General features: G+C 37.7%; 1 protein-coding gene across 1 annotated transcript in view; it reads right to left on the bottom strand.

Moving 5' to 3' along the window:
• SATB2 (SATB homeobox 2) overlaps positions 1–26340 on the bottom strand; it is a 156220-nt gene that overhangs the window by 128764 nt on the left and 1116 nt on the right. Inside the window, exons 2-3 of the mRNA XM_024206990.2 lie at positions 25890–26117; positions 5411–5587 (exon numbers count right to left, since the gene is read on the bottom strand). Coding sequence (XP_024062758.1) covers positions 5411–5587; positions 25890–26058 — 346 coding nt within the window. The 5' untranslated portion in view covers positions 26059–26117. The remainder of the gene's footprint in view (positions 1–5410; positions 5588–25889; positions 26118–26340) is intronic.

A 26340-nucleotide genomic window follows, 5' to 3' on the forward strand; every position in this document is an offset into this window, starting at 1 on the left:
AAAAGTCTTGGCAGTACAAAACCTGACTAGATCACCCTGTTATTTATTATCTGTGCTTTGATCGAAAGAACTTGGGACCCAGCCCTGCACACACAGCTCTGAGCAGTACTAGCCAGTGCTCTTTGCTGAGGAGTAGGAAGAGACAATTTACAGGTGGAGTGATCACACAACTCGTCAGAGTAGACCCAATGTTCCTCTCGCATCAGCTGTACAGAAGTGCAGTTATTCCTCTTACTTATACTAGCTGTAATCAGAAAGAAACCCCTTCTCTTCCTACCTGTCAGTAGCGTACTTAGTGCAAGCAGTAACATGCATAGATTACCAAGGTCCTACTGTATTTTCATGATCTTGTTTTATCTTTCTTGATAGAGCAATAGTAAAATGATTCTTGTGTGCACTCAATGGCAATAAACACCAGCAGCTGATCTGTTTGCCTTCACCCTGCAGTTACACAGTCTACGCTGATGTTACTCCGCAATCCAACAGATCTCACTGTTGGGAAATGTTTCCTGGTATTTTGCCCAAATTATCTTTTACTCAGTTTCCTCTGATTACCCCTAGCCCTTCCCTCTTGGAGGTCCTAGGCAATTACACTCCCTTCTCGGTATTTACACCCTTCAAATATTTGTAGACTGTTATAGTCCCACAAATAGCAACAAGGTTGTAATGGTCATCACACAATGCAACAAAGTAGGAGCTAAGTACTCAGGCTGACATAGGTTCACACATTTGGTGGACTGGGTTTTAGTGACTAGTTGTTTTCTAAATGGCAAAATACCCAAAGCGACTGCATGCTCTCTCTCTCTAGTATTTAAGTGCATCCAGTCATCATGGAGGGCATTAGGTTAACAGCCTGAGGGCGGCGCACACTCCAAGTATATTTACATGTTCAGAGACTTTGTTTGCCCCACTTTTTCCAAGTGAAAAGATGGTTTGTGGTTAAGACACCAGGAGTTCTGAGTTTCATTCCTGGCTTTGTCACATTTGCTATGGATCCTGGGCAAGTCCTTTAATATCTGTGCCTCAGTTTCCCAGCTGTCCAGTTGGGATAATGACATTTCCCTACCTCTCAGTCACGCTGCAAGAACAAAAATCCTCCATGTTTGTGAAGTGCTCAGACTCTAGAGTGCCAGAGACAAGCCTAAAGAGTCGCCCACTTCTTTCTCTCCCTTAGATCTCCTGTCACTTTCTTGTTTCCCTCCACTCCACCTGGCAGCCTCCGACCCTCTTTCCTTCCCTTCAGTCTCCCCATTTCACTTTTCTCCCTATCACCGCCCCCCTCTTCCCTCCCCACCCCCATGCAGCTGTCTCCTATCCACCTGGCTACTTGCTACACGTTTTGCTCCTGGTAATAGGATCCCAGAACAGATGTGCATTTTCTGAATGGGTAACATCATGCAGCACAACTCCTCCTAAAGCCACGGCAGCCCCTCCTGAAATTTAGTTATCTAATCTATGGCTAAAACTGTCGCTCTGCCCTGGAAACTTTCATTCACAACACAGGTATGAGATGAGCATCAACAGTGGAAGACACTGCACGTTGCCCGGCGAACCCATCTTGACCCTGACCTAGCCGAACCATTTTCAGGAAGTTGAAGCGTAGTTCCATCTTCATGGTCCAGTCATTCTTTGGCTTCTCTGCAGAGCCTGTGATCAGAGCTAACTAGCAGAGCTGGTCAAAATATAGAAGAAAAATCTCACTTAATTTTTTTCCCCTGGTTTCTCCCAGAATTGCAAAATTTGCCAAAGTTCCCAACTCGCTCTACTAAATTAGTATCCATTGTGGTAAGAAGTCTACTTTCACAGCTAATCCAACAGCTGTACGTTTGCATGTAAAATGGAGCAGATTGTAGCTACTTTGATTTTTAGTATGGAGGGGCAGCCTGTGGAGACCTCTGGTCCCAGCATTCAGTGCTGTATCTTCATGGAGCACTGGCTGCTGAGACACACAGACTATGGGCATGGGCTACCTCTTCTTATTACAAAGATCAGGTGCAGGTCACAATGCAGAACTCTAATGGGCACTCAAAACCTGGCTCTGAAGGCTCCAGTTTGGCCACAAATGCTCCAGATGAATTATTCTCTTTCTGGGACCCCACCCCAATAAATACAATTATTAGAAGCAGAGTGTTTTAGATTTGGGATATTAAGGTTATTAAATTCTGCATAGGAAAACATCCTTGTTAAGAAGAGCTCTGTGGTATCACATTCTATTCATAAAGAAATAGGTAGCAGGTTTTCTAATTTCAGATGTAGACTCAAATGATGAAAGAAAATACATAAATGTTTACTAAGCTTTTATGGATTTCACACAACCAACTTCCCCACCCTAGTGCCAGGCTGGTAATAAGTCCCTATCTGGTTACAGAACATTGTTTGCAGATTTTGTTGAAGAACTGAAGTTTCATGAGGCCAATGTTAGATGGAAAAGGCTCCATGGAAAATGCTTGTAAGCAAGAGCTTACAGGATAAAAATGCTCTCCCCAATTAACTCAGGACAGACGGGGATGATGAAACAAAAAGCTTTCTTCAATAAGGTATGGTCCACCTTCAGAAATCCTCTATCAGTACATCCTACTGTATATTTGTCTCAAGACTGTTTATTCTACTTCAGTAAGCTACAGGGAAAACAGCAATGGAAACTGATGCAAGTAGTCTCACACCTGTTGCACAAAAACCAAGTGATATTTTTCCCCAATTGGACCTCCAATGACAGACACATACCAAGGGCCAGTGATCCTACTGGAGGCGGTTCTAAAAGCAAGCAGAACTTTTCATAAGATCAAATGAAACTTGCCAGTCACACCCTGGAACCAGACAGCAACAAGAATAGAGAAAAATTAACAATGTACATTTTTTCCACCTAATAGATTACACTATCTGGAATTCTTATCTCACAGCTGGATTACTAATCAGTGCACAGACTGGTTAATGCTTCATTATTGTAAAGGCAGTTAATGTTCACTTCGCCACTAGAATATGTCAGGATAGCTCTTCAAATCAGCATCCTAGTCAGTTTTCTACAGAGCAAGTTGCTCAAAGTTTTATTGCATTTAGAAAAGCATCAGAGAATGCTGAGCTTCTCACATTGGTCTTAAAAATTAGCTGTTTTCCTGTTCACAGAACACTGGTAAAGAGAACTAAAATGATTGTTTATCAATGCATCGTTTAAAAAGAAATCAAAGCCAATAATCACAATTGTTGATTAAGTTACTGGCAGCAGGTCATTATTGGAGAAACTGGTCTCTCCTGATGCAGAGCAGCTGAGATAGTTTCAGAAAGGGGAAAACAAACAGATGTACTATCGTTTTTTATAAGCAAATACTAAAACAAATCTTCACATCACCACCTTGTTTCAGCCCTCATACTGATTACAAACCAAACCAATACCCTGCCGTTTTCATCATGAATCTAAACTGTCTTGGTGATCACCTAGTTCTATGTCCATGCCTCTGTCACGTCTCACAGCTTGCACACAAATGATCTGTTCTATAGCAGACTTCATACAAAAAGAAAAAAAATCAACCTCAAATGATGAAACGCTGAGTGTTCCTTCACTATTTGTATGGCGTGTATGGTACAATTTAAAACTGGCTTTTCAGAGTGAGGTAATAAGAGCAATACATAAATAAGAGATCTAGGAGCTGATCAAGTTTTATGGTAATTTCTTCCACTTTTAAGTACAATTTCATGTGTGAGGTTTAATAGTACAAAGGAACTGGTGGGCACTATCACTTTGTATGAGAAAAGTGCTAACCAAAGAGAGGCCATTTCTTAACTAATGAAATCAATTTGATATGTGAGGTTTGAATACTAGCCCTTTAAAACACAAACACGCAAGCCAACAACAGGTTATTACTTTAACCTGTTCATTTTCCAAGACCACAGTGCAAAAAAATGCAACAGCCACCGCACGGGGGAAGTGGCTAATGGCCTGTTTGAGTCCCTCTCCCTCTCAAGCCCTCAGCAGAAAGGTACTGCAAGAGAGAGGTTTCTCCAAGCAAGATGCTCAGCTGGTGTGGGTCACTGCATGCAATGGCACGCCTCCTTGGAGCGGCTTCCCAGTGAAGCCCCTTCCCTCGATAGATGCCAAAAATCAAATCTTGGCTACTTAACGCAGCGTGTTCCACATGTTAGCTCCCAACATGTTGAGCAACCGTGTTAACGGAGATGGATAGCGCTGTCAAGCAGGAAGCTGGCTCACCAGGATGGAAACAGTGGGATACAGTGACCTTTACATTCAGAGAAAAGTGTCCCTGAAATGGCATGAAATGTTTTGAAAGAAACCCGAACTTCTTTGCTTGCTTTTATTGTTGTGTTTTGTAACAAAACTCACTGTCGCTGTGCTTGAGTTTTGCTTGGACTCAAATCCTGGACCTCTCTCAGAAAGCAGACAGAGGAAATGAATCATTATCACACTGCTTTGAAAGAAGTTTTCTTTAGGAGCTCTACATTATTATATGCTAGTTTCCAGGACACTTAGTTTCAAACACCGCTGCTGCTCACATTGAATGCAGCCGAAAGCTCCTGGCTGACTTTTATTTCAAATTTTTTAATAAGGAAATACTGACTAAAGCAGCTAAAAAGCCAAATTTCCAAGTAAAACCATTTGTAGATTAGTCTAATTGTGCATTGGTTTTTTAAAAATCATGTCAAGATTGAGCTGAAAGTTACAGATTTCGCTTCCAAAAAGTAAGCATTACCATCTAGTCAATACAAGCCATTCACTTGAAATGCAGAGAGAATCATTTCATCAGGATCTTGGTTTTCAATTTTTTTCCTCAAGAGGTTTTTGCTGTTTTTTTTTACCTCTTCTCTACTGCCGAACAATCATCTACACAACTATAGGGTGACATTCAGCTTCCCAACAGGCTTTGTAGCACTAAGCTAGGGAAGCCAAAATAGATATTGGTCTAATATTAAATAATCAGAGTAAGCTATCAGTCATAAAGAGAATCCTATTTATATTTTAGGGACAAAGTATGGTGCGGCACAACCATTTTTAAATACATAACCTGGTGTTCATGTGTCATGGCCCTGAAATGAGGGGGAAAAGACAGCTTGCACATATTGTACAATCTCATGCAGTTATACACATAGGTATACTACAGGGCTCCTCTGAATAATGTTCTTTGAGGCAGCAAGCTTGGGGCCTTACAGTAAAGAACAAAGCGAGTAATAACATTTTCTCTGATTGATCAATACCAGTCTTTCATTCTTCAGTAGGATTTATCAAATGCTTTCTAGACCAGGTAGAGAGTTTGGCGCAGTTACAAGCCCCGTGGTAAGAAATACTACTGATTTAACTGCTTGCGAGGTTTGCCACTAATTCTCTTGCACAGTGACCTCAGGAGCTATGAAAAGCTGTTCTCTTATGCCAATGAGCATGAAAAAGAATGCAATGGAATACCTTGTGCCTGAGCTGCAGAACTGTGGGAATACCCCAGAGCCAGGAGCGCCGTCTCCACCAGCTGGCTAAAGAGGACATCTTTGCGAACCAGAACGAACTCTGCATGCTCCTCTCGATTATCGTATTCGAGGGAGGTGTCCAACTGCTCCACCACACAAAAGACAGGAATCATCAAACCTAAGTGAGAAAAGTTTTTAAAAGAATCATCAGTAATAGAGGAACAGGAACAAATAAATAATTCATTTCTGATTAAAAACGTCAGATTAATACACCTCCTGGAAGGCTCATGTTAGCAGAGATCTGCCTTTTTTCCCGGTTTTCATTAGACTGCAGAATAGTCTTTAAAGAGAAATAGTGGGTGCCTCCTCACTTGACTCATTTAAAACCACACTAGATAACAGACCAGAGAATACAATGCAAGAACCAATCCCTAATTGGCATGGGGATGAACAGGATGCCCTAATAAGACTTTCCAGCTCCAGTTTGCTAAGATTCCACATATTTCCCTACACGCAGCCATACATGAACTCCACATTTAAATGTTGTTCCCTCTCCTCCCCACACAATGAACACTGCAGGAGCATTAAAAGACCAAGGCTGTCTCCATGCATGGTTATGTGCTCCAGAGGGATGGGGTGTGGTCATTAATACGTGTATAGACTGAAGCCACTCAGCCTTTTGCCATATTAAGAGCTACAGAAACAGACAGTAACAGGCTCACATTGTTCACGGGAAAACCCACCCTGTTAGCTGGCGCTGGCCCTGCAGAACCACTGAGGCAGATGGTTCATTAGCTCACCGTGATATAAGGCATGAGGGGGTGGTGGTCTAGAGAGGATCTAGGTATGGACTAAGCAGTCCTGGGAGAGAACCTTTAGAAGCAGCCCAGACTTGGGAGAAGGTTTGGGCAGGATTGTTTAATTTTGTTTTATTGCAAGTTCCTTTCATGACTCCTGGAAGGTTTGCATCTGCTACAAATTGTGTGGCCTGTGTCTGAAACAGACTAGGGAAGCTACCTCTCACATAACATTACCTGTAACAATGTTATCATCCTTCCTTTTCAAACTGCTGATTAGCTCTGCTACTAGAAGTTTATTAATTGGCTACATATACTTGTGAGTCACTGAACATGCTGGAAATCATTGTGAGGCTGGAGATGTATCTCAGCCTAAAATGGTTTAACTAGTTCCTACCTATACAGTCTAATGAAAGGAGTTCCTTTAGGTCTATTATTGTGGGGGGAAAGCTCATTCTAAAGAACAGCACTATAGCTCTCTCTCTAATGGCAAATAAAAGAAAAACAACTCGCTATTTTTAGGTTATGTTAAGGAGAACAATCATTGTGCTACTGTATTGCACATTCAAGCAAAATACAGGGAAAACTGCATTTCAAGAAGTCAACTCTCCTTTCTTAAGAAGCCAATTAAAACCTCTTCGAGGTATCCACTACAGTTCGGTTCAAGCTTTAGTTAAAGATCACTTCTATACACTGACTGATGTTTGCTGGTTCTTTAGGCATTTGCTTGGGAAAAAGCTACATTCCATTTTAGAGTCACAGCCCTACATCAGACAGGAGACAGTGAAGTCAATGACAACTATAGGAGGCAAAACTAACGGACTCAAATCCGTATCAGCTGTTGGTGCAAGAGATGAAACTCATTTAAAAATAAAATGTTAAGTACACAACTCTCAATCGTTACATTAGACACTGATCAGGCTCCCTTTGACGAGTACAACGGTGTTGGTTGCAATAGTAACAAGCATCAGGAATGAACCCTCAATATCAGATTGCTGCGTTTCATTTTGTTTTAATTAAAAAAATGTTTAACTGAAATAGTTTGCAGTTTGCTAATGCAACATCCATAGTCATATTGTTCCTTGTCTTATTTCTTAACTCTTGGATTCTGGTACATGGCCAAGGGTTTTGCAAGTTGAAGTAGTACTGTTTAGTCTTAATGTACTCAAGAACATGTACCATAAAGCCATCTGTGGGCTTCTTTGCCGGAAAGATGTTGTGGAGTTGATCCTGCTCCCCCTGAAGCCAGTGACAAAATTCCTATTAATTTCTATGACCCCAGGATTGAATCCTAGTTGCCTGTAATCACACAACTAGTTCAAACAAAATTCAGTCTCTCTGTAAGTGAAAATCTTCTGTTTCTATTCAGATATGGTTTGTCATAGTACTTTCGATGCCCAATTTATCATTAGTAATGCCAACAATCTGTGGTGTAACTATTAATATGTTGTGAGACAAGTTTATGATTGTAGTAACAAGTGGCCAAATTCAGACGCAATGCTAATGGCTGCATAAATTACACTTTGGTAAATTAGCACAAGTGGGTGAATGCAAGCTTATAAGAGAGAGAGAGAGAGAGGGGTGCTGTTGCATCTTTTATCCTCCTACTAGTTGCTTTTCTTGCTACAACACGGTCTATCCGCCCCCTTGACATATAGGTTATATTGATTCCCCATGCAATTTATACTATAATTTACATCATCTCTGCAGAAGAAGCTCTCAATTGCTGGAAGCAGAATTGCTCACAGTTTAATTTTGGGGTGGCAGGATGAACCCACAGTATTATTGCAGATCCTCTGTAATGCTCCCAAATACTGGCTTTTAAAATGGTCCTTTCCCACCATTGCTTGCTGGCAGCTCTGCTACAGAGATGGGGTTTCCAAGGACAGCATCTCTGAGCTTTGTGGCCCATCAGAAATGACAATAAGATGCTACTAGTACATTAAAAAGAATGGGGGGCAAAGGGAAAATTACCATATCCTCTACTGCTAATGGGTTTTGGTGCCTGTGGCTACAACCCCTAGAACTTTAACACCAATCCTACTTTACTAAAGACTGATGGTAAATCCAACTCTCCCCAGAAAATCTCATTCCAAGGAAGTACCACCTGTTTTGCCCTTTATTTAGCATTGGACAGAGTAAAGCTATCGTTTCTTCCACAGATTTATTACCTCAGACTTCCCTGTTTCCTGACAGTCAGAGAATAAATTAACATTCTTTACTGTACATTAAAAATGAGAGAAGAAAACATTTTCGGCTGGAAGCCAATACTACTCTCACAGACTGATATACACAACTTCTCACACCTAGGTATGTATATTACACCTTTCTCATACTCAACCCTAATACAATAGATTTAAAGTACAGCTGTGTAAATTAGTCAATGCTGTGCAACAGCCCCAGTCAGAGAATTTATAGCAATATTTACAAAGCTGGGAGCATGAGTTTAGACATGAAGCCTTGTAGGTACTGAAGGAGTAAGGCAAAACAAGCCTTTACTCAGTTCGTTTTAACATTGCTTGGTTCTCTTCCCATTCCTGATCATCCAGAAACTACCACACACACACACACACACACACACACACACCAGGAAACCTCTGGTCCTAAAATTGTGTGTATTTGGTTTTCCAGATTTACAAAGGCGCTTCAGCGGGTCTTTATAGCTCATGGTGCAGGACATAAAACTATATGATTTTCACATACAGAGGTTACAAGAGGTGGACTGGAGGCAAGAAGGAATATTTTTTCTTTCTGAAAAGGATAAATGCAATGCCAGAATATACAAAGGCATTCATATTAAGCTGCTTCATTTTTTTTTGTTTGTTTGTTTTTTGTTAATTTATTTAAATACAGCAACTTAGTTGCTTTTCTACATAAATTCAGATGGTGCTCTGACCCTGAACACATAGCATCAGTTGAAACAAATAAGGAGAAAACAAGATCCTAGAAAATAGCAAAAGCTTTCAGGACAGCACTGGTACATAAATGCCGCTCTCCACACTCTGAGGAAGGCCAGATCACAGTCCAATGTATGACAACTGTGCACAAACTGCTTTGACTATAACGGTTTATGCCTGCGTACATTTTCCAAATCTGGGGGGTTTAAACTTCACAATTCCCTTTCCAGTCACAGGGAGTTGTACAGCTAAGGGTTTGCACATGGGTTTCCTTACTTTTTAGGCAAACTAGTCAATTTCTTTTCTGAGCCTGGCCTAAGGTGCAGAGAGAGACTAGAAAGAAAGCACCACTGAAATCATGTACCTGACATTTGTATTTTACTGTACGTTTTCTCCTCGTCGTCAAGGTCATTCTGCTGTGAACAGAAATAAAATACATCCATAAAAATTAGAGAGTGGGCATTAAAAACTGAAGGTATTTCTGAAATTGAGTAGTCTTCGTTCAAGAAGTAGGTTTTGGCTATATCTGTGGACAAACTTTCATCAGTTTAACTAAAAGTTGAGGTCATTTAAAAAAAAAAAAAAAAAGTATTGAACTAAATCAATACAGAGTTCTAAACCAATTTAAGAATGTCTACACAGGTTTCCACCAGTTTAATTAGATCAATCTGAAGAAAACAAATATTTTTAGTTCAACTGGTACAAGTTCTATGTGTATGGACCAGCCCCTTTGTGTTCCTTTCAAATGACTATTTCAAGGAAGTCTTTCACTGGTTTTTTCGATAAGTTTCAAGGGTTATCTAGTCCAATGTGTGCTCAAAGTGAGTAATACGGTAAATTGCACTCTACAGTCACTGGACTCGCATATGTTGTCCATGTGCATGCTCACACCATGCGTTTGGTGTCTCCATATGGGGGGAGGGAGAAAGAAAGCATATGGAGAGCTGGTGATGATGTTAAATAAAAATGCTATATATACACTCACCCTTCTATCCCCACTGAATGGGAAGCACCATTTATCCTAATAAATATAATACAAAGATCAGCCAATAAGAGTAGAATGCAATAAAATGGATCTTTTCAGATTAAAATTTGTTTTCATCAGGCAAAATTTTGAACTCTGTCTAGGTGTTATTTAATTTAATCTAATTTGAACAATTTCCAAACATCAGCTTGATTAATTTCAACAGCATGATGTTATGGAAAAATTTACTGTACTGGGGTTCTCTAGAAGAGAATTAATAAAGGAGCCAAGTTCTCAGCTCTGAGTAACACAAGGTTTTAAGACTTCCCAGATTTCTAGTGGGAATACTTCATAGCACAAGCATGTTTTCTTTTGGGAGTTAAACCCACCAAAATTATTAAAAATTGAGATCAAATGGTGGTGTAAAACCCAAAGGAAATCATACGATAGTGGAGAGATTTTTATCAAATGAAAAAAGTAGAAAATAAAGTTTTTACAGCACATGCACACAAGGTAATCTCGCTCACAGACAGACAAAGCTAACATCTATGATTTGATGTTCAGAAACCAGGGCATTTATTGACACTTAATAGACTACAGAAAACTCTCCATTATTGCATAAGAAAGCAGGCTTTGCCTAGTAGAGATTCTAAACAAAGGCCACACAATAAGCAAGCCTCTCTCAAACAGAGTGCCAAATTCCAATGACTTCAATGGAGCTGAGCCTGATTACACCAGGACTGCATTTGGCCCAGAGTGCGACTACATTCCTTTCCTAAATCCAGTGTACAAAAAATATACTATCAAATCTGCAGAGGAAGCTAAAATTAACTACACCCCCCACACCCGCCCACCAATACCCTGATGCATCTCCATTTTTTCAATACAACACATGTCTTATGGAGGGCCCAATCTTGCAAGCCTTCCAGATGCAGAACTGCCATTGACTTCAATGGGACCTCTGCACAACATGGTTTTCATGACTGGGCCCCCATTTTCGTGATAGAATCTATCTCAATACAACTCCATCTGCAACACAGAGTTTATCTGGACAATTCCCTCTGATGAAGGTCATACAGTATATTTAACAAAAAAATTGTTCTCCCCGCTGATACTACCATCGTTCTAGATGAGCAAAACTGAAAGCTTTCTTAAATCTGATTTGGTTTCCACCAATCAGGTACTTTTCACACTAGAGGGGCATTTCGTGTAACATGGACAATGAAGAGGAACAGGTCAGTTTCTTTTGAGTCAGTCACTTTCACTTACAGAATCACAGCCACTAGGAGAAAGCTGAATTTAACAAAAAAAAATACAATGAAAAGATTTGTTATCCAATTCCCCCATGCTTTCTTTTAAACAAATGCTAATTCTGACAGTATCCCTTCAAGAACTTCGTATCGGAATTCACATAGCAAAAAGAAAGAGCTTTTCTTCTGTTCTCTTCCTCATTAAAATCCACTGCCTAGTCCCACTAATTAAAATGGTAGGAACCTCTAGAATTTAACAGTTCCCAGTTCTTTAGAGCTTCCTGAATTTCAGCATTGAAGAGCTCCATCCCACATTCCCATGGAAACAAAGTGATAGCCATATTTGCCCAGTCCCCTGTGTAACTGCATAATTTCCACTCTTGAAACTCCTATTGTGCATCACCAAACAACAAGATAAGCTCAGCAGCAAGGCTGCCATAGCTCCAAAATAGAATCATCTGAAGACCCTGCAACAATTCTGAGAAACGAACATCTCACACAAATGCTAATAAACAGGAAAGACTTCTCTTTGAGCTTCACTAGCTGAACCAGTTCATAATTACCTGGGTATTCTAAAGCGTGCCAAACAGCTTTTTGAGAAGAGAGAGGCCACTGAGTATTAGAAAAGACAATTCACCATTCTTATCTTCACCCCACTTTTATTGAAAGCATTGCTCAGCTCTAGCTGAGGGGTGATGTGAGATCTTACACATAAAATCCTACAGAGTCCAATTAAAGATTTAATATTTAGGACACATGATAGACTGAATAGATGCAAAGATAACTGTTTCTAAAGTGCAACATACCTATCACTATTTGTGTTTAAGAGCAATCTCTCTTGAAACAGGCTCAGGTCATAGCAATGCAGCACAGTGGAGTGGTTGAAGAAACAGCTCAAAAACTTCAGCAGGTATTAGTCATGTTCCCTCAGAATCACTTTCAAGCGATCCATAAATCTTAAATATAATTACATTTGACAGAATATAAGCTGTTGGCAGTTAGCCTGTTTACAATAAATGCTTGGTTTAGGTAAATGGACTGTACTTCAGTCTTTTAAATAACAAACACAAACCTACAACAGTCCTGTTATGAGGTAGAAAATTCTTTCACTGTAAATCTTTTTACTGAGGACCGGGGGAATTACTTTGCAGCTTGTTTTCCACTAACCACTTGGAACCATGTGAAAACCGCTACATGTATCCAGGCACGAGGCTAACTGGAATTCTATACATTAGAATTAGAGATTATATTAAGACCATCACATCAGTATGGTGCTGCCCAAATATAAAAATTAGCTCAGTAGGGCAAAAACTTCATCTTTACACAATCACAACGCTTGCCTATATGGCACTCCAGCTTTTTTAGGTTACTTGTGAGCTAATGGACATTTGTAGTAGGACTGGCAGAATTTCACTGGTTAACTCCTGCCCTTTAGGGGTTTATATGCCAGTTGTAAAAATTTGCTCCAGATTGAAATTTGGCCTAGAAGAAGATTCAGTCTCCAGATTTATTTTTTCAAATACTATAGCATGGCTCCCTTTTTGGGAGGGCTGAGGGGACAGAGTACAGACATTACCTTTCTCCACCTTTTTCCCCTCCAACTCTCAGTATTCAATACAACCCTGTCAGGAAATATTCTTCTACATATTGTGTTGTAGCCAATGGTGATGGGAAACCACAGCATACTGTTTACATCATTCTGCAGCTTCCAGTCCTTCTGAGGCATCAGTCTCCCTACCAGCGCCACTCTCCCTGCTCTCTAGAACTTTCACAAATAAATCACCAGCATAACCGCAAATTTCCCCCAGTTCCGACAGTTTAACCAGCCCAAGGATTCTTTTTCTAAGTGAAACATAGCTATACTGTTTAACAGGAAATGCTCTAGGCCACTAGGCCATGACACGAACCTATTACCAAACTCAGAACATGATTTGATAATACTCCAGTTTTACATAAGACTATATAAATAAAATGCACTTAACTGGCATGTTTAGACTAAAAAGAAACATAAAAATAGATATAATGCTGAATCTCCACGCCCCTCTCACCCTACTGCATCCCCAATAGGAAGTTGTAGCTCATCGGACACACAATCACCCTATATCCCAAATAAGAGAATCTCAGCTGCCTCTGATAACCGAGCACAAAGGGATGGGAATTCAGAGTTTGTCATCTCCTCTGGTTTAAGCAGGCACCTCCCTTCCCCACCCTATGTTTTAGCATAGGAGTTTTGTGTCTGCATTTCCTTCACTGCCTAAGACATACCCATAGGCTAGTATGTCTTCACTTCTCCATCGTTAAGGCAAGGATGATAATGCATACCACAAAGTTGTGTTGTGAGGTTCTGAGAGTCTTGGATGACAGGCAGCATACAAATGCAAATTATCATTGCCATTATTCTAGCCTAAAACTTTACTCCCCCGCCCCCCTTCACTCCCACAAAAAAAGCCAACAGAAAACACTGATGTCCATGAAAGTTGTATGCATGTGTCAAGAGCAGTGTATGGCCTTAAAATATATATTAAAAAGCAAACATGAATCCATTATAGTACCTTCCTAAATGAAACAGCTAAGTTGTTTTCAATTTCCTTTTTAAAAATACCCCGCAGCACTACTTTACAATATGAATTAATGGAAAATGTACTAAGATTTCACTTAAAAATAGTGAAGGAAGCCCTTTTGGAATTAAATTGGTATTTTTTAAAAAAGCATCTTAAACTGTTACGTGATATTTGCTTTTGGTTCCTAGAACTTAAAAAACAAGGCTGGAGTTTTAGGTTTTGTAGGTTTTCTTTTAATTAAGCAACTAAAGTTTTTTTAGGGGCTAAGATTCTCTAATTCTGGGTGGAACTTGGCATAATTTTAATGACCATGTTATAAAGCCATTAAAACTAGAATAGACCTGTGACTTTGGCAGCGCTAGTAGGTGCCACCATATTATATAAATTTTAGAGTAAAAACCCTCTTCTAGCAGAAACATTTTAATGAAGGTTCTGTTACATAGTCTCCTAGCAGTGGAATGCATATCTTGGAATGTAACAGCACAGCTTTCTTATTTGCTTTAGATTTCATTTCTGAAGAAGAGTTAAGTAACACTCTGACTTGTTTTGGCTTCTTCACTTGGACTCACTATTAAAGCTCTCTCCCTCCTTGATCCCCAGCCTTCTGTGCACCATCCCAACAGCAAAGTAAGGGAACAGGAGAAAAGGAAGAATCAGTCTTCCCCTTACCAGAGAAGAAGCTGACAGAGGGACCGAGGGAATTGCTACAGTTAGGCTGCTGCATTCAAGTCCAGTTCCAGACTCCAGCAGCAAGGAAAAGGGGGGACTGATCTGTAATCCTCACCTTCGCGCCCTCTTCCCTATTGCCATTTAGACTAGGTCTACACTAGAAAAACTGCTCATTTCTGAGACTGGGTGTCAACCATGGATGCAGCCAAACTGATGCCAGGCACAGTTTAGCAGGAAACATGGACAAGAGCAAGCCACAGTCAATCCATTGTTAACAACTTGGGTCCAAGCATAGTTACTGAAACAGTCCTGAACACAGTATGACTTTGTCTACACTTTCAGCAGCAGTTCAGCTGCTCCCATTGCTGAAATCCATTGTCAGCAAGAGAGAGTTTTTCAAGCACAGACAGAACCATCGAGACCTTTCTACAGACAACACCGAGCAAATGTGAAAGAAGGAAGGAATCCACACCCTAGCGAGGAGGGAAGCTGATGCGTTCTTTCTGGCCCTTTTAGGAAGCAGCAGATCTGCTCCATTCACATTCTCGGTCAGCACACTGCCTGCAAAAAGCCTTCCGGGGGGAGTGGGCATGGGGCACAAGCACATCAGAAATTATGACTCAGCATCTTGAACTGAGGGTCCAGCCACAGTCTGGTTTGTCTCGCATGGAGGGTGCCAGTACTTTGATCTGTGTTAACTGAAGGAAGGAAAGCGAGGGCTGCAGAGGAAACCTTATACCTTTGCAGCAGAAGGAGCAGTAACATCGCTCTGTTTAAAATTTAGCCCCTTTTTAGTAATGCTCTCCTAAGAGCTGGTACCGTACATTTACCATGCGGTTTTTAGCAGTAGCCACACCTTTACCAAACAGGTCACAAGAGAAAGGAATTCCATTTAACAGCCACCAGAGTTTCACAACTACATATTTATTTTGTTCAACCAGCGCACTATATTTGGCCACAACCTCCAAAGGGCATAAGGATCTGCTGGGGCAGCCCTACTGTGTGGATTTGGAGGCGTCAACTACCCATGCTTTGGGGACTCTCCAAAAAGGATTGCTACAACATGGTACACACAGGACTATATTGGAAGGACTGGCACCTCATCTAGTGCAGAAAGCAACTGCTTGCTTACTTAGAGGCCGTTTCTTCTCCCTTTCCCCTAAGATCCCCTAAGTTTACATGGGTGGCATGTGATAATGACAATCTCTAATCATAATGAGTAACAAAAGGGAGAATTAAACAAGTGACAGGAAAAAAATATTTTACAATTAAATCAACCATGGTTACAGAGATAATGCCTAACCTTAGCTTTAGCGTCTTAGTAGTATCCAGTTACTATGCGTTCATCCATATCTGCCCTTGTGAAGAGCCCAAGTCAAAGATCTTCTACCATAATAAATATAAACATCAGCTAACAAACAAGATGAAATAAAACTAAAAAACATTCCGGTTCCTCTGCATTTTCTCCAAGTCTAAAAATTGGTAGCGTGTATGACAGGTCCACCTCATTTTTCTTAATGATGTTTTTATTATTCTTTCACTCAATTAAAGCAGAAATGGATATTGCATCTTCTGACTGTATAATTGTTATTGTAATCTGTTTTCGATCACTGCTTGGGAAATGGGTCCAAAACAACATAAACTATCCACAGCCTCAGAATACAAGTCATTTTATTTTACTACGATACTTAGAGACATCTATCATGTTGCTCTGCTAGCATGTTTGTATTATGGCAACAAAGTTATTTGTAAGTTAGGAAAAGACATTACGAAAAATCACCTTTTACTCCAAAGTAATGTATAACACAATTTATAACTTCATTCCTTAGTAGCCATTCACAATATCAAGCCTGAAAACTGTGCACATTTAATTTTAAATATATAAAGAGAGGAAATGTATATAAACTAAAAATATAGCACAAAATAGAAATGTATATTATTTTGGCTATATAGTCTAGGTATGGTTTGGAAAATAACTTGCTTCATTTCCAAAATATGCCTATCAGTGATATTTATGACAAAAGAACACTCGATGAGTTTATATTAGTAGGATATATGGTATTTTACGTAAGTTTGCCCACTTATTTGAAGCTTCAGTCTAAACGAAGATAAAATGAGCAACTTCTAGACAGTATAGCAGTAAGTGAAATGAACAAATTGTGGGTATTATTCAGGGACAGATGAAGTAGTACATTTGCTTTCACATAAGATGCTAATATAATAAGTAAAGCATCTTGAAAAAAAGTAGCCTTGTGGCTAATGTAAGATGAAAAGCAAGATTTTGGTATGAAGAATTTCCACCAACAGTCCTTGCCTGATCTAGTTCTTTTGAAAATGCTTGCACATCTTAAAAAGAAAAAAGAAAAAAAAACCATACACATAGGCAAAGGAGGACACTGGAGTCGGAGCGGTTTATATTTCACTTTGAAAATGCAATATGCATATGGCCAAAGTGCAGGATGCATCAATTTCATAGGAAAAGTAGCTGGATGGTAGGGTTGGGTTGGTTTAAGGCTTCCCCTTAACCTTCTTACCTTTGCTGGCATTACTGCAGACAAATTTATTTCATTATTCTGACTATTTAATATGACATGTCCTGTAACCTACCCGCTGAAAAAAGAAGTGTTGGTTTGACCTCAGGGACAGCAGCATGACTAACAAGGCACAAACTGGAATCCATGTAAGCAAGACATGTACTTAACTCCTATCCACAACTACCTGTCCCTCTTTTTCATTTTCTCTCTATCCCTCACAGAATTTCATACAGCTTATACACGTTATAGTGCTAAGTTTTTTCTTAACAAAACTGAGCGTAGCAGCTACTAACAATTTAGCATTTGACACAAGGTTTAAAGTCTCTAGTGCAGACACGCACTCTCCCCTCCAGCATGCAAATGAAAATAATAGAACTCTATGGCTCACACTGCACCACTTTTACATTTACAATCATTTGACACTGCTGTAAGTCATCCTTGCAGCTTTGTGTCAAGCAGAAAAATTCACGAGTGCATAAGTCCTGATCTGTTAGCAACACTGATTTTCACATTTACTCTAAATGTAGACTTTTAAAAAAAAAAAAAAATAGAAGAATCTTACAAACTTATTGTAAGTTCTTATCACATTAGTGGTCTCCAAAATACCTTGCTCGCTAACAATTACAACTTTCCATAACTTTTTTGGGGGAAAAGATGGGAATAATGTTATTTTAGGCCAGGTTTAAAATAAGAATATTTATCAACTATTTCAATCTTTAAGGGAAGGTATCTGAACCTTTTCAGATGGTATTATAGTGACAAGCCATTATTAAAACGATCATTCTCTAATCTGAGAGAAGTACAATTCTAAATACTTAATTTAATATTTTCCCTCAGTACAAAGACTAAAGAACAATTGCCCACAAAGTGTTTGCTTCAAATAATTAGCTTTTATGAGACGTTACTGTAGCCTTAGCCACTTTTCAAGTAGATTTTGTAAGAACTCAATTTCAAATCTGCAACAATGTCAACACAGTTGCCATTTAATGCAAAGAAGGGTTGGTTTTTTTAATATAATGTATAAATGCAGTAAAAACTTTGTGAATGAACTGAAGAACCTAACACAGGCAGGCTAATTATACCATTTTTAATTGTGATGAGAGTATAGTTTCTGCACTTTGTACCACTAATAAATTTAAATTAGTTTTTAGGTAACACAGCAAAATATACATGTTTTAACTCACTAGCATTCAGCAACACACACCGAGCTAAAATACGGGTGGGCTAGGAAAGATTAAATTTTTATTAGTAAATGTTGATAAACATCAATTTCACAATACATACACAAACCAATTGGAAATATTTCCTTCGATAATAGACAAAATTTACAGATAGGCAAAGTAAGAAAAATGCTGTTTGAGAATGTATTAGAGTGTGATTTAAGGATATTTACTTTGTATATTTTGACACATGTAGCTGACAGTTTGTGTTTTAACAATATTAAAGATTTAACTTTTTGAATATCAGCATTTATTGTCATTAAATAATAACTGTCTGCCCCTCCATAATTTCATCCAACTGTGAAATTTTAAATTAATAAAAATTGTGGGGTGGAGGTATGCAGAAAACCCATGATTTTGAGCAACTATGAAAACTGAAATAGACCAAAAAAATGCTTTAAAAATTATCTGTTGCAATCATTAAAAAAAATTGAATTCTGCCAAGCCTAAATAAAGGCGAAAACATTTTTAGCATGGCTAGAGGCTATAAAATATTTTTCTCTGAAGCCATCAAATCCTCAACTGGCTTTTGTCTGTTGTGGCTTTAGTTCATAAGTCAGTTTCACTTATAGAACAATGTGAAAATGCATCTGTTGCAGTATAGCTGATAAATGATGAACCAAGCTTTGGTTCCTACTCTCTCTCTCAAAAACTATGCATTTTTAACACATTCTGCTATGTTCAAAACGTCTATTTTGTGTTGCCAAAGGAGAACACTCATTTGATAGCTACACATAAAGAACCTAAATCAGACACTGATTGAGCTAAGTGCTGAGCAACTTCTGTGTGGTGCAAAGCACCCACAATTCACATCAATTCAAGAGGAGTTGATAATACTTAATGCCTTGCAGGATTGGGACTTTAATCTTGAAATACATTAAGTGTTACCAACAGGCAGGAAAAATCCTGTAAAATCTGAGTTAGCCAAAATAAATTATCCAATTTAAGCTCATTATGCATAGAAAGATAGTAAATGAAGAGCAAACTTGACCAATTATAACTTTTGCAATAGAGATAAAGCTTTCCTAGTTTTAACTACTTTCAGTTATTTCAAAAGGACTTTCTACTTTAAAAAGACCACAGTGAGTTCAAAACAATCAATTTGTCAATTCTAACACTTTACACTACACATCACCAAAGATTCTTAAATGGCCTGATAATTGTTCATTCACAAAGTCAAGATTTCTCTTATTTAGGACACACAACAATTTTGTGAACGTGAACTACATACTGCAGCAAATGGTCTCAATTTTATAACAGCATAGATGTCAATTTCCATTGCCATTTACTGTGTCATTTTCAGTGACAAAATATGTTACATGTGCCAGCTTCCTCTTTACATAAAGTCCAAAATATCACTGTGCCCCTTTTTGCTTGTGCAGAAGGCATTAAAAATTAGTGGTTTTGCACTTTTGTAACTTCATAAAAAAGTATTCAAACTATAATCTCAGTTGAAAATGAAGGGTTGTGTATTAAGGTATTGGATAATATGTGGAAGTCTGGAATACAGATTAGAAATGTGAAGTGTGACATTTACTGATCACAGAAAGCTTATGACTACTTTATTACAAACAATTACATGAAAAACTAGTTTTCATCTACTATTAAACCTTGCTAAAATATTTCAGATAGCAAAATAATTTCGTTAGGAATATTGATATAGTTAGGAAAGAAAAAACAAATCATTTAGCTTCACCTTTAGGAGTTTAATCCATAACAGTAAAGTTTAATATTGTTTTCCTTCTTCGGGTGATGTCTAAGCTCTTTGTTTAAATTTGGTTGTGAAAATGTAGCTATTTAATTTTCTGCAGCAAAAGTTCCCCGCTGTTCTATACTGCAGCTATTTTGGCATGGACCTACCACCCTTCCATTGCATCAAACCAATTCTATTCTACGGGGTCGCTGTCTGTTAGAATCACACTGACAGCACTTATCTCAAAGAAATGTCCTGTAAATAATTGACAGTAAATCTGTTCTGTCCTATAAGTACAGCAAAAGCACTGTTTACAGAGAGAAAGAAGAATTAACATTTAATTTCTCAAAGATGTTGGTCCCTTTTCTTTTCTTTGGTTCATGATGAAGATAATGGCATCTAGCAATTTACTGTGAGGAGGGGGAAAAAAGATGCCTATAGCTACCGCTTCACAGTTGTGTGGGGGGGGAAATCTTATTACAGCTAATCTTCAAGTCTCAAATACATAATGGTCAGTGGCTTTCTGTAGTTGGAACTTAGAGTTCCAAAATTACACTAACCATCAAATTATGCCTAGGTCACCGAATGGGTGGATACCCTATATTCTGTTTAATGCATATGTTCAATTGCATATATATTTTAACCAACTGTATCTTTAGTTTAATAACAGACCAAGTATTGAAAACAGAGAAGGGCTATTTTTCTACCTCAGCAAAAATACAGATGATACACTAGATGACCCCAGAAGAGTGACTGTTACGTTTATTCTCTTTAAGATATCAGCTATGATCAGGAAAGAAAAATAATCTTTTTCAACACAAAAAGCAGCTCATTTCTAACAATTAATCAGTCTACATCTCCATTACAAGGAGATACCAGTGTCCCCTTTTCCTTATTTAAATTAGATGAGGGGTTTTTTTCCTAGTGATATACTATTAATGCATAAAACTAAGAATCTGCTTTCTACTTTAATTGATACTGAATTAAAGCAAAAGAAAATGTAGTGTTTTCGGACTATATTGCATACATGGTATAAGATAGACTACAGTGCATTGCCAATTCCCAAGCTAATAAGGCTTTGCGGCTTTCATAACTTCAATACCTAGACATGCACAGCCCTTTCAAATAGCAAAAATATCTTTTTCAGACAGTATTAAGATATTCTTCACCTAGATTTGAACAACATCTAAAACCTATTGCTTTATTTTACCTGATCTATTTATAAGGAACATTCTCTATGCAGACAATTAAAACATGTTAACAGTTATTGTAGGTAAAATTCAGCTCTAAATGATAGCCTAACAATTTAGAATATAATATCAAATGTGATCAATCTGCATGCATGAGTCTGTATAATAATGGATTCCCCCCACCCCCCTGCAACAAAGTATTTATATCCTTGAAACAGATATAGGATAACAAAGATTAACTAGTATTCTTTTGTAAAACTAGCTGTAAGACACTGATTTTGATAGACAGTACTTTTACCACACTTGATTGGCATTTCTCTCTGTTGAGAGAGATATTAAAACAGATTTCTGAAATGTACCTATGAAGATCAAAATATTTTTAATCTTTAATGTTAAAAAGCTGAGAACAATCAGCAGTATAAAATTATCAGGAACACCCATAGAAGAATGCACTGCATCAAGAAGATTTTTTATATTTGTATCTTCCATATGGTAGATTTAAGTACTGCTCATGTAATTTAGTTACAACTGTTTGAAAGTTCTCTTTCAGACAGATATTATAAAATTAAATTGCATGTTTTAACAGTTAAATTAAGAAAAAAATAATTGCTATTAAACTGCTCTCAAACTCATTTAAAAAACAAATATTATACAATTGCTTCCTGCCTAAAAGTTGATTGTGTTATTTGGGTTCTACATTTAATTCTTCTATACCGAAGCATTAAATAGCACATTTAGGATATTAATATTTTAAGTTACACTCAGACTCTGAACTCGTTTTCTGTCTTCTTAGAAATAAAATACACACATACAAATACAGCTCCATTTACAGACAGGTTTGCAAGCTTAATCAACAATTTTGCAAATCTGAATTTCCTAGCTATTAATCATTCTTTTTTCAAAATCCTTATGGAGTGAATTACTAACTGAGAGGGGACGCCAATTCTAGTAAGTGAATGTTACCCAACAGGAATATAAAGCTGTCAACACCATAGTTCTCCTGCACACTCTAAATTCTCTCCCAGACTTCATATGTTTTTTAAAGATATATTAGCCTTTTTTCCCAGGGACCCTCTAAAAAACCTACCAGTCATGAACATCTGAGCACTTGTGTTTTATTACATACATGCTTTAAAACAGACTGGTTAGATAACTGGTGAAACATTTTGGAAAGTGTTGGACTAGCCAGAGCAAAACAAAACTGGACTCTAATACCGTCAGCTGAAGCAAACACCATTATAAACAGTACAGAAACTTTAAAATCCCCTATTAAAAACAGCCTTGTTTATCTTTTTGTGACCTACACAAGTTTACTACAGCTGCCATAATGGCCCTTTGAATTATGTACATTCGGCTACAAAAAAAGTCAGAAGGCAAAATTTCTCTCTAGCAGAGCTGATATACTGTTTGCAGCGCTTTATGTAAAATACTCTCACTGAAAAATTCAGTGAGAAAAGTGGAACATCCGTGCACTTTAATATTTCTCTCTTTCTCTGGGAAGTCACTGTAAAAAAATGTAATAAACACTAAAAGTTATAAAACTTGTTACCACAGGTCATCAGTCCTGCCATAGCTTTAGATAATTTAAATTAAATTTCTCCATTTTTAATGAAAATGTACAGAAATACTTATTCTTGAGATTTAACTAAAAGTGGGCATAATAGAAAAAGAAAAACATTTCAGCGTTTACCTACGTAGAACAAATGAAGGGAAAATAAGAGTAATCAAAATGTGATTTGTTAGCACCTTATTGCCCTGGGGTTCAAATCTTAAAAAACACATTCTACAGAACTGAAAAAGATTGTAATAACATTGTCTCTAAATAGAAAAACATTGAAAATATTGCTTTATAAAAAACTTGTACTTTTCAAAAAACGTTTTAAACGTACAAAATAAAATCAAACTAAGAGCACATCAACTAAAGTCTTGGAAGTCATTTCACTATGCAACATTTCAATATAGTTTGCTTTTTCTGAAGAGTCTTCATCTATGACTAGCACTGGAAAAGTGGTTTATTAACTTATTTTTATAGACACCAAGTTTTGTACATGAAAGGATATTATTTTCTAAAACTCTAATAAATTAAAAAAGTACTCTTCAAATGCCAACATTTGAGTGTCACAATTAAAGTGACAAAATTATTACCATTTCAGTGTACATTTGGAGCGATATGAACTTCTGAAACCGACAGACTCAGTTATTTGCATTCAAAATACATTACTTGGACACAAAGTTAAAATAATGTGTTCATAAACATCAAATCTTAAAAAGAAAATGGGAAACATCTCTCTGAAAAATAGATATGTTAGTTTATCCTGAAAGCTTTTCTAAAAAATAAAAATCAATCTTATACAGTGCCATTATCTTATAAAAAAAAATCCACCTTAACTACTTTAGCATTGAATATTATAGATCCTAGATCAGTATTCAGACAAAAATAATTTTATTCTTGCTTTCAATATGAACAAGAACCAATGAGTAAACTGTATTATGGTACTCAAACTATGAGACACACAGGCAAGCTGTCTAAAAAACACATGAGGGAAAAAATTCACCATGATTCCCCTACATTTTAAACACTCCAGTCTACATCAAGCTTATAAAAAACCAGACAGCAGTGAATGAAAATGTAACCTCTTAAAAGTTTGTCTTCAGAAAGGAAAGTCTTCATGTTAAACTGAATGAAACGCTCCATACTTCAATAGGCCAGAGTCAATCTGAACCACCAATATAATCACAGCACCATGTAAACTTCCTTTGGCAAAGTACAGTTGCAATTAGAAAGCAACATATATATTCCAAAATGTTTGAAGTCATCCTTTTTTTAAGTGCATTTTAATAGATCTCCAAAACTTTAGTTCCAAGTTCAAATCCTTTCTTTAAAATGAAGCCACGGTCCTTCAGTCTTCTAAAAGCCACCTATGGCTAGAATACTTACTTTCTAGCATTTTCAGACAAAACTAGTTAGTTGGATCCCACTGTTAGCCAATGAATTATTTTCCTATTAATTTCTAATTGGTATAATACAACAAGTCTTTAACTGTAAAGTTATTTCTCCCTTTGCATCCTCCTTTAAAAGAACAAAAATAATAAGAGGTTCAATAAATGGAGATGAATTCATCAAAAGCACAAGAAACTGCTGAGCTTTTATACCCTTCATTAAGTAAATATACAGATCACTATGATTCGAAAAATACAAGCTGCAGCCGGTCAACAAACTTCAGCAATTAGAAACCCTATTGAGAAAAGACGTTTAAATCAACCATATAATGACAAAACTGTTAAATTAAGTACACAGTCATGCAATGACAATATTAAAGTATCTTTTCCAAATGTACTGACCCTTTCTATTATGAACTGATTAGATTTTTGTATCCATCATGGGCTAGATTTAAAAAAAACAAACCCACAAACATACATTACATTAAATAATTACATTTCTTACTACATATAAAGATGTCCATGGCCTGCTTTGAAATATTTTTCTCTCTTACTACCTGATCTGCTACAAAACTTTAAAGATATTTTTCTAAATGTAATGTTACATTATATCAATCTTGTCAACATCAAAATTAAGAGAAAAAAGCAGGACATTTAAGAGGTCATCGGAGAGTTTAGCTTGAGTAAGTAGTTGCTTGAAAAAAAGCAGCCACTCGTGTCACTGAAACATGCCATAAACACAAAATTGAATAGCAACTAGGGAGCAGGGCAACTATGAAATTTAAAGCTCTACAGAGAGTAACTGTGCCAAAGCTACAAAATTAATCTGTAATAATTATGTTAAACAAACTGATCCTAACCATGTGTTTATGTCTTGCTATGTCCTCTGCATAACAGGTTAACTGCCTAAAGATTTTATAACTGTTCATATAAGTTCCATAAAGCATATACACTCTACAAGTAATATGTGTTGTAATTCAATAGAGCAGGTTTTTTTCCATTTATGAGAATTCATTCATAAAACCATTAGGGTATTATTATTATTTATAAATGTCATGATATATTTTAAGCCACTAGTAAGATCCTGTTAACTATAGTTAAGTGGTCTCCAATGCTCTCTTTTGCGAATAACTATCTATTGATGCATGAGTAAAAGTGTATTTTCCCCTGTAAAAATAAGGCCGTCATGCAACACAAATTTTAATGTGATCTTTCACTGTCAGTTTATAATTACGTGTATTCAAACAACGAATTCCTATTCAGAAAGCTTGGCGTACTTGGTCCCAATCCTGTTCCCATTTTTCATCAGTAGGGGTAGGATCAGGCCTTTTGTGAGTTGGCGTAGATATAGTGATGGATTAACTGTGGTACTAAAAAGGCCTTTTAATAAATATTCTGTGAAAAGAGTCAATATGAAATGAAGCCCTTACATGCACCCTTTTAACACTGGAATAGAGTTTAACAGCTAAAAGCTTTCCAGTAAAAGCTAGAAACTGCTAGCTGTGACATAAACCTGCCAACACCTCGCACAGAGTGGCAACATGCCCAACAAAATGCCACCTTCTGGATAAACCACTTTTCTATTTAACAGTAAATGAGGCTGCTAGTTACTGATGAGGGGCAAGTAGGGTACTGACAATTTGCAATCCACTTCCTGTAATCCTACACCCAGACAGAAAGCTTAATCAACATGAACTCTGACACTATGCCATTGTAATTCAGCTGCCAGTCTGTTATGTATACATTAATACTACTGGATGGTTACCTCCCACTGATTTGGTCACAGAGCCATTGGGCCTCCCTCGGGTTCCCATAGGACTGCCATTCTGCTCAAGCCTGGCCACCTTCACTGGGGGAGGACCTTTGACATCAGGGCTGCCGCTCCCTCTGTCTGGACTATCCCTTAGACAGGGACTCTCACTTCTCCGCTCCATGCTACTTTGACTTGGAGACAAAGTTCCCACAGGCAGATCACAGTAAAATGAACAAGGACCTAGAGAGAAAGAAACATATACACTTCAGAGGTTTGTAAAGGGAGCATAATCAGGGAGTTCAAGAGATAGTAATCATCATTGTCCGCTCACTTCATCCAAATAAAGCGATCAAACCCCGGCTTTCAGAATCATATTCATTCTCTATAGTATGCAAGAGCTAAACTGCTTGAAACCCAGGTATTTGCACCCGAGTAGTTAATACATTGCCTACATTGATTGAAG

This window comes from Terrapene carolina, unplaced genomic scaffold (genome assembly GCF_002925995.2).
Source record: "Terrapene carolina triunguis isolate 2854851 unplaced genomic scaffold, T_m_triunguis-2.0 Scaffold62, whole genome shotgun sequence".
Lineage (NCBI taxonomy): Eukaryota > Metazoa > Chordata > Testudines > Emydidae > Terrapene > Terrapene triunguis.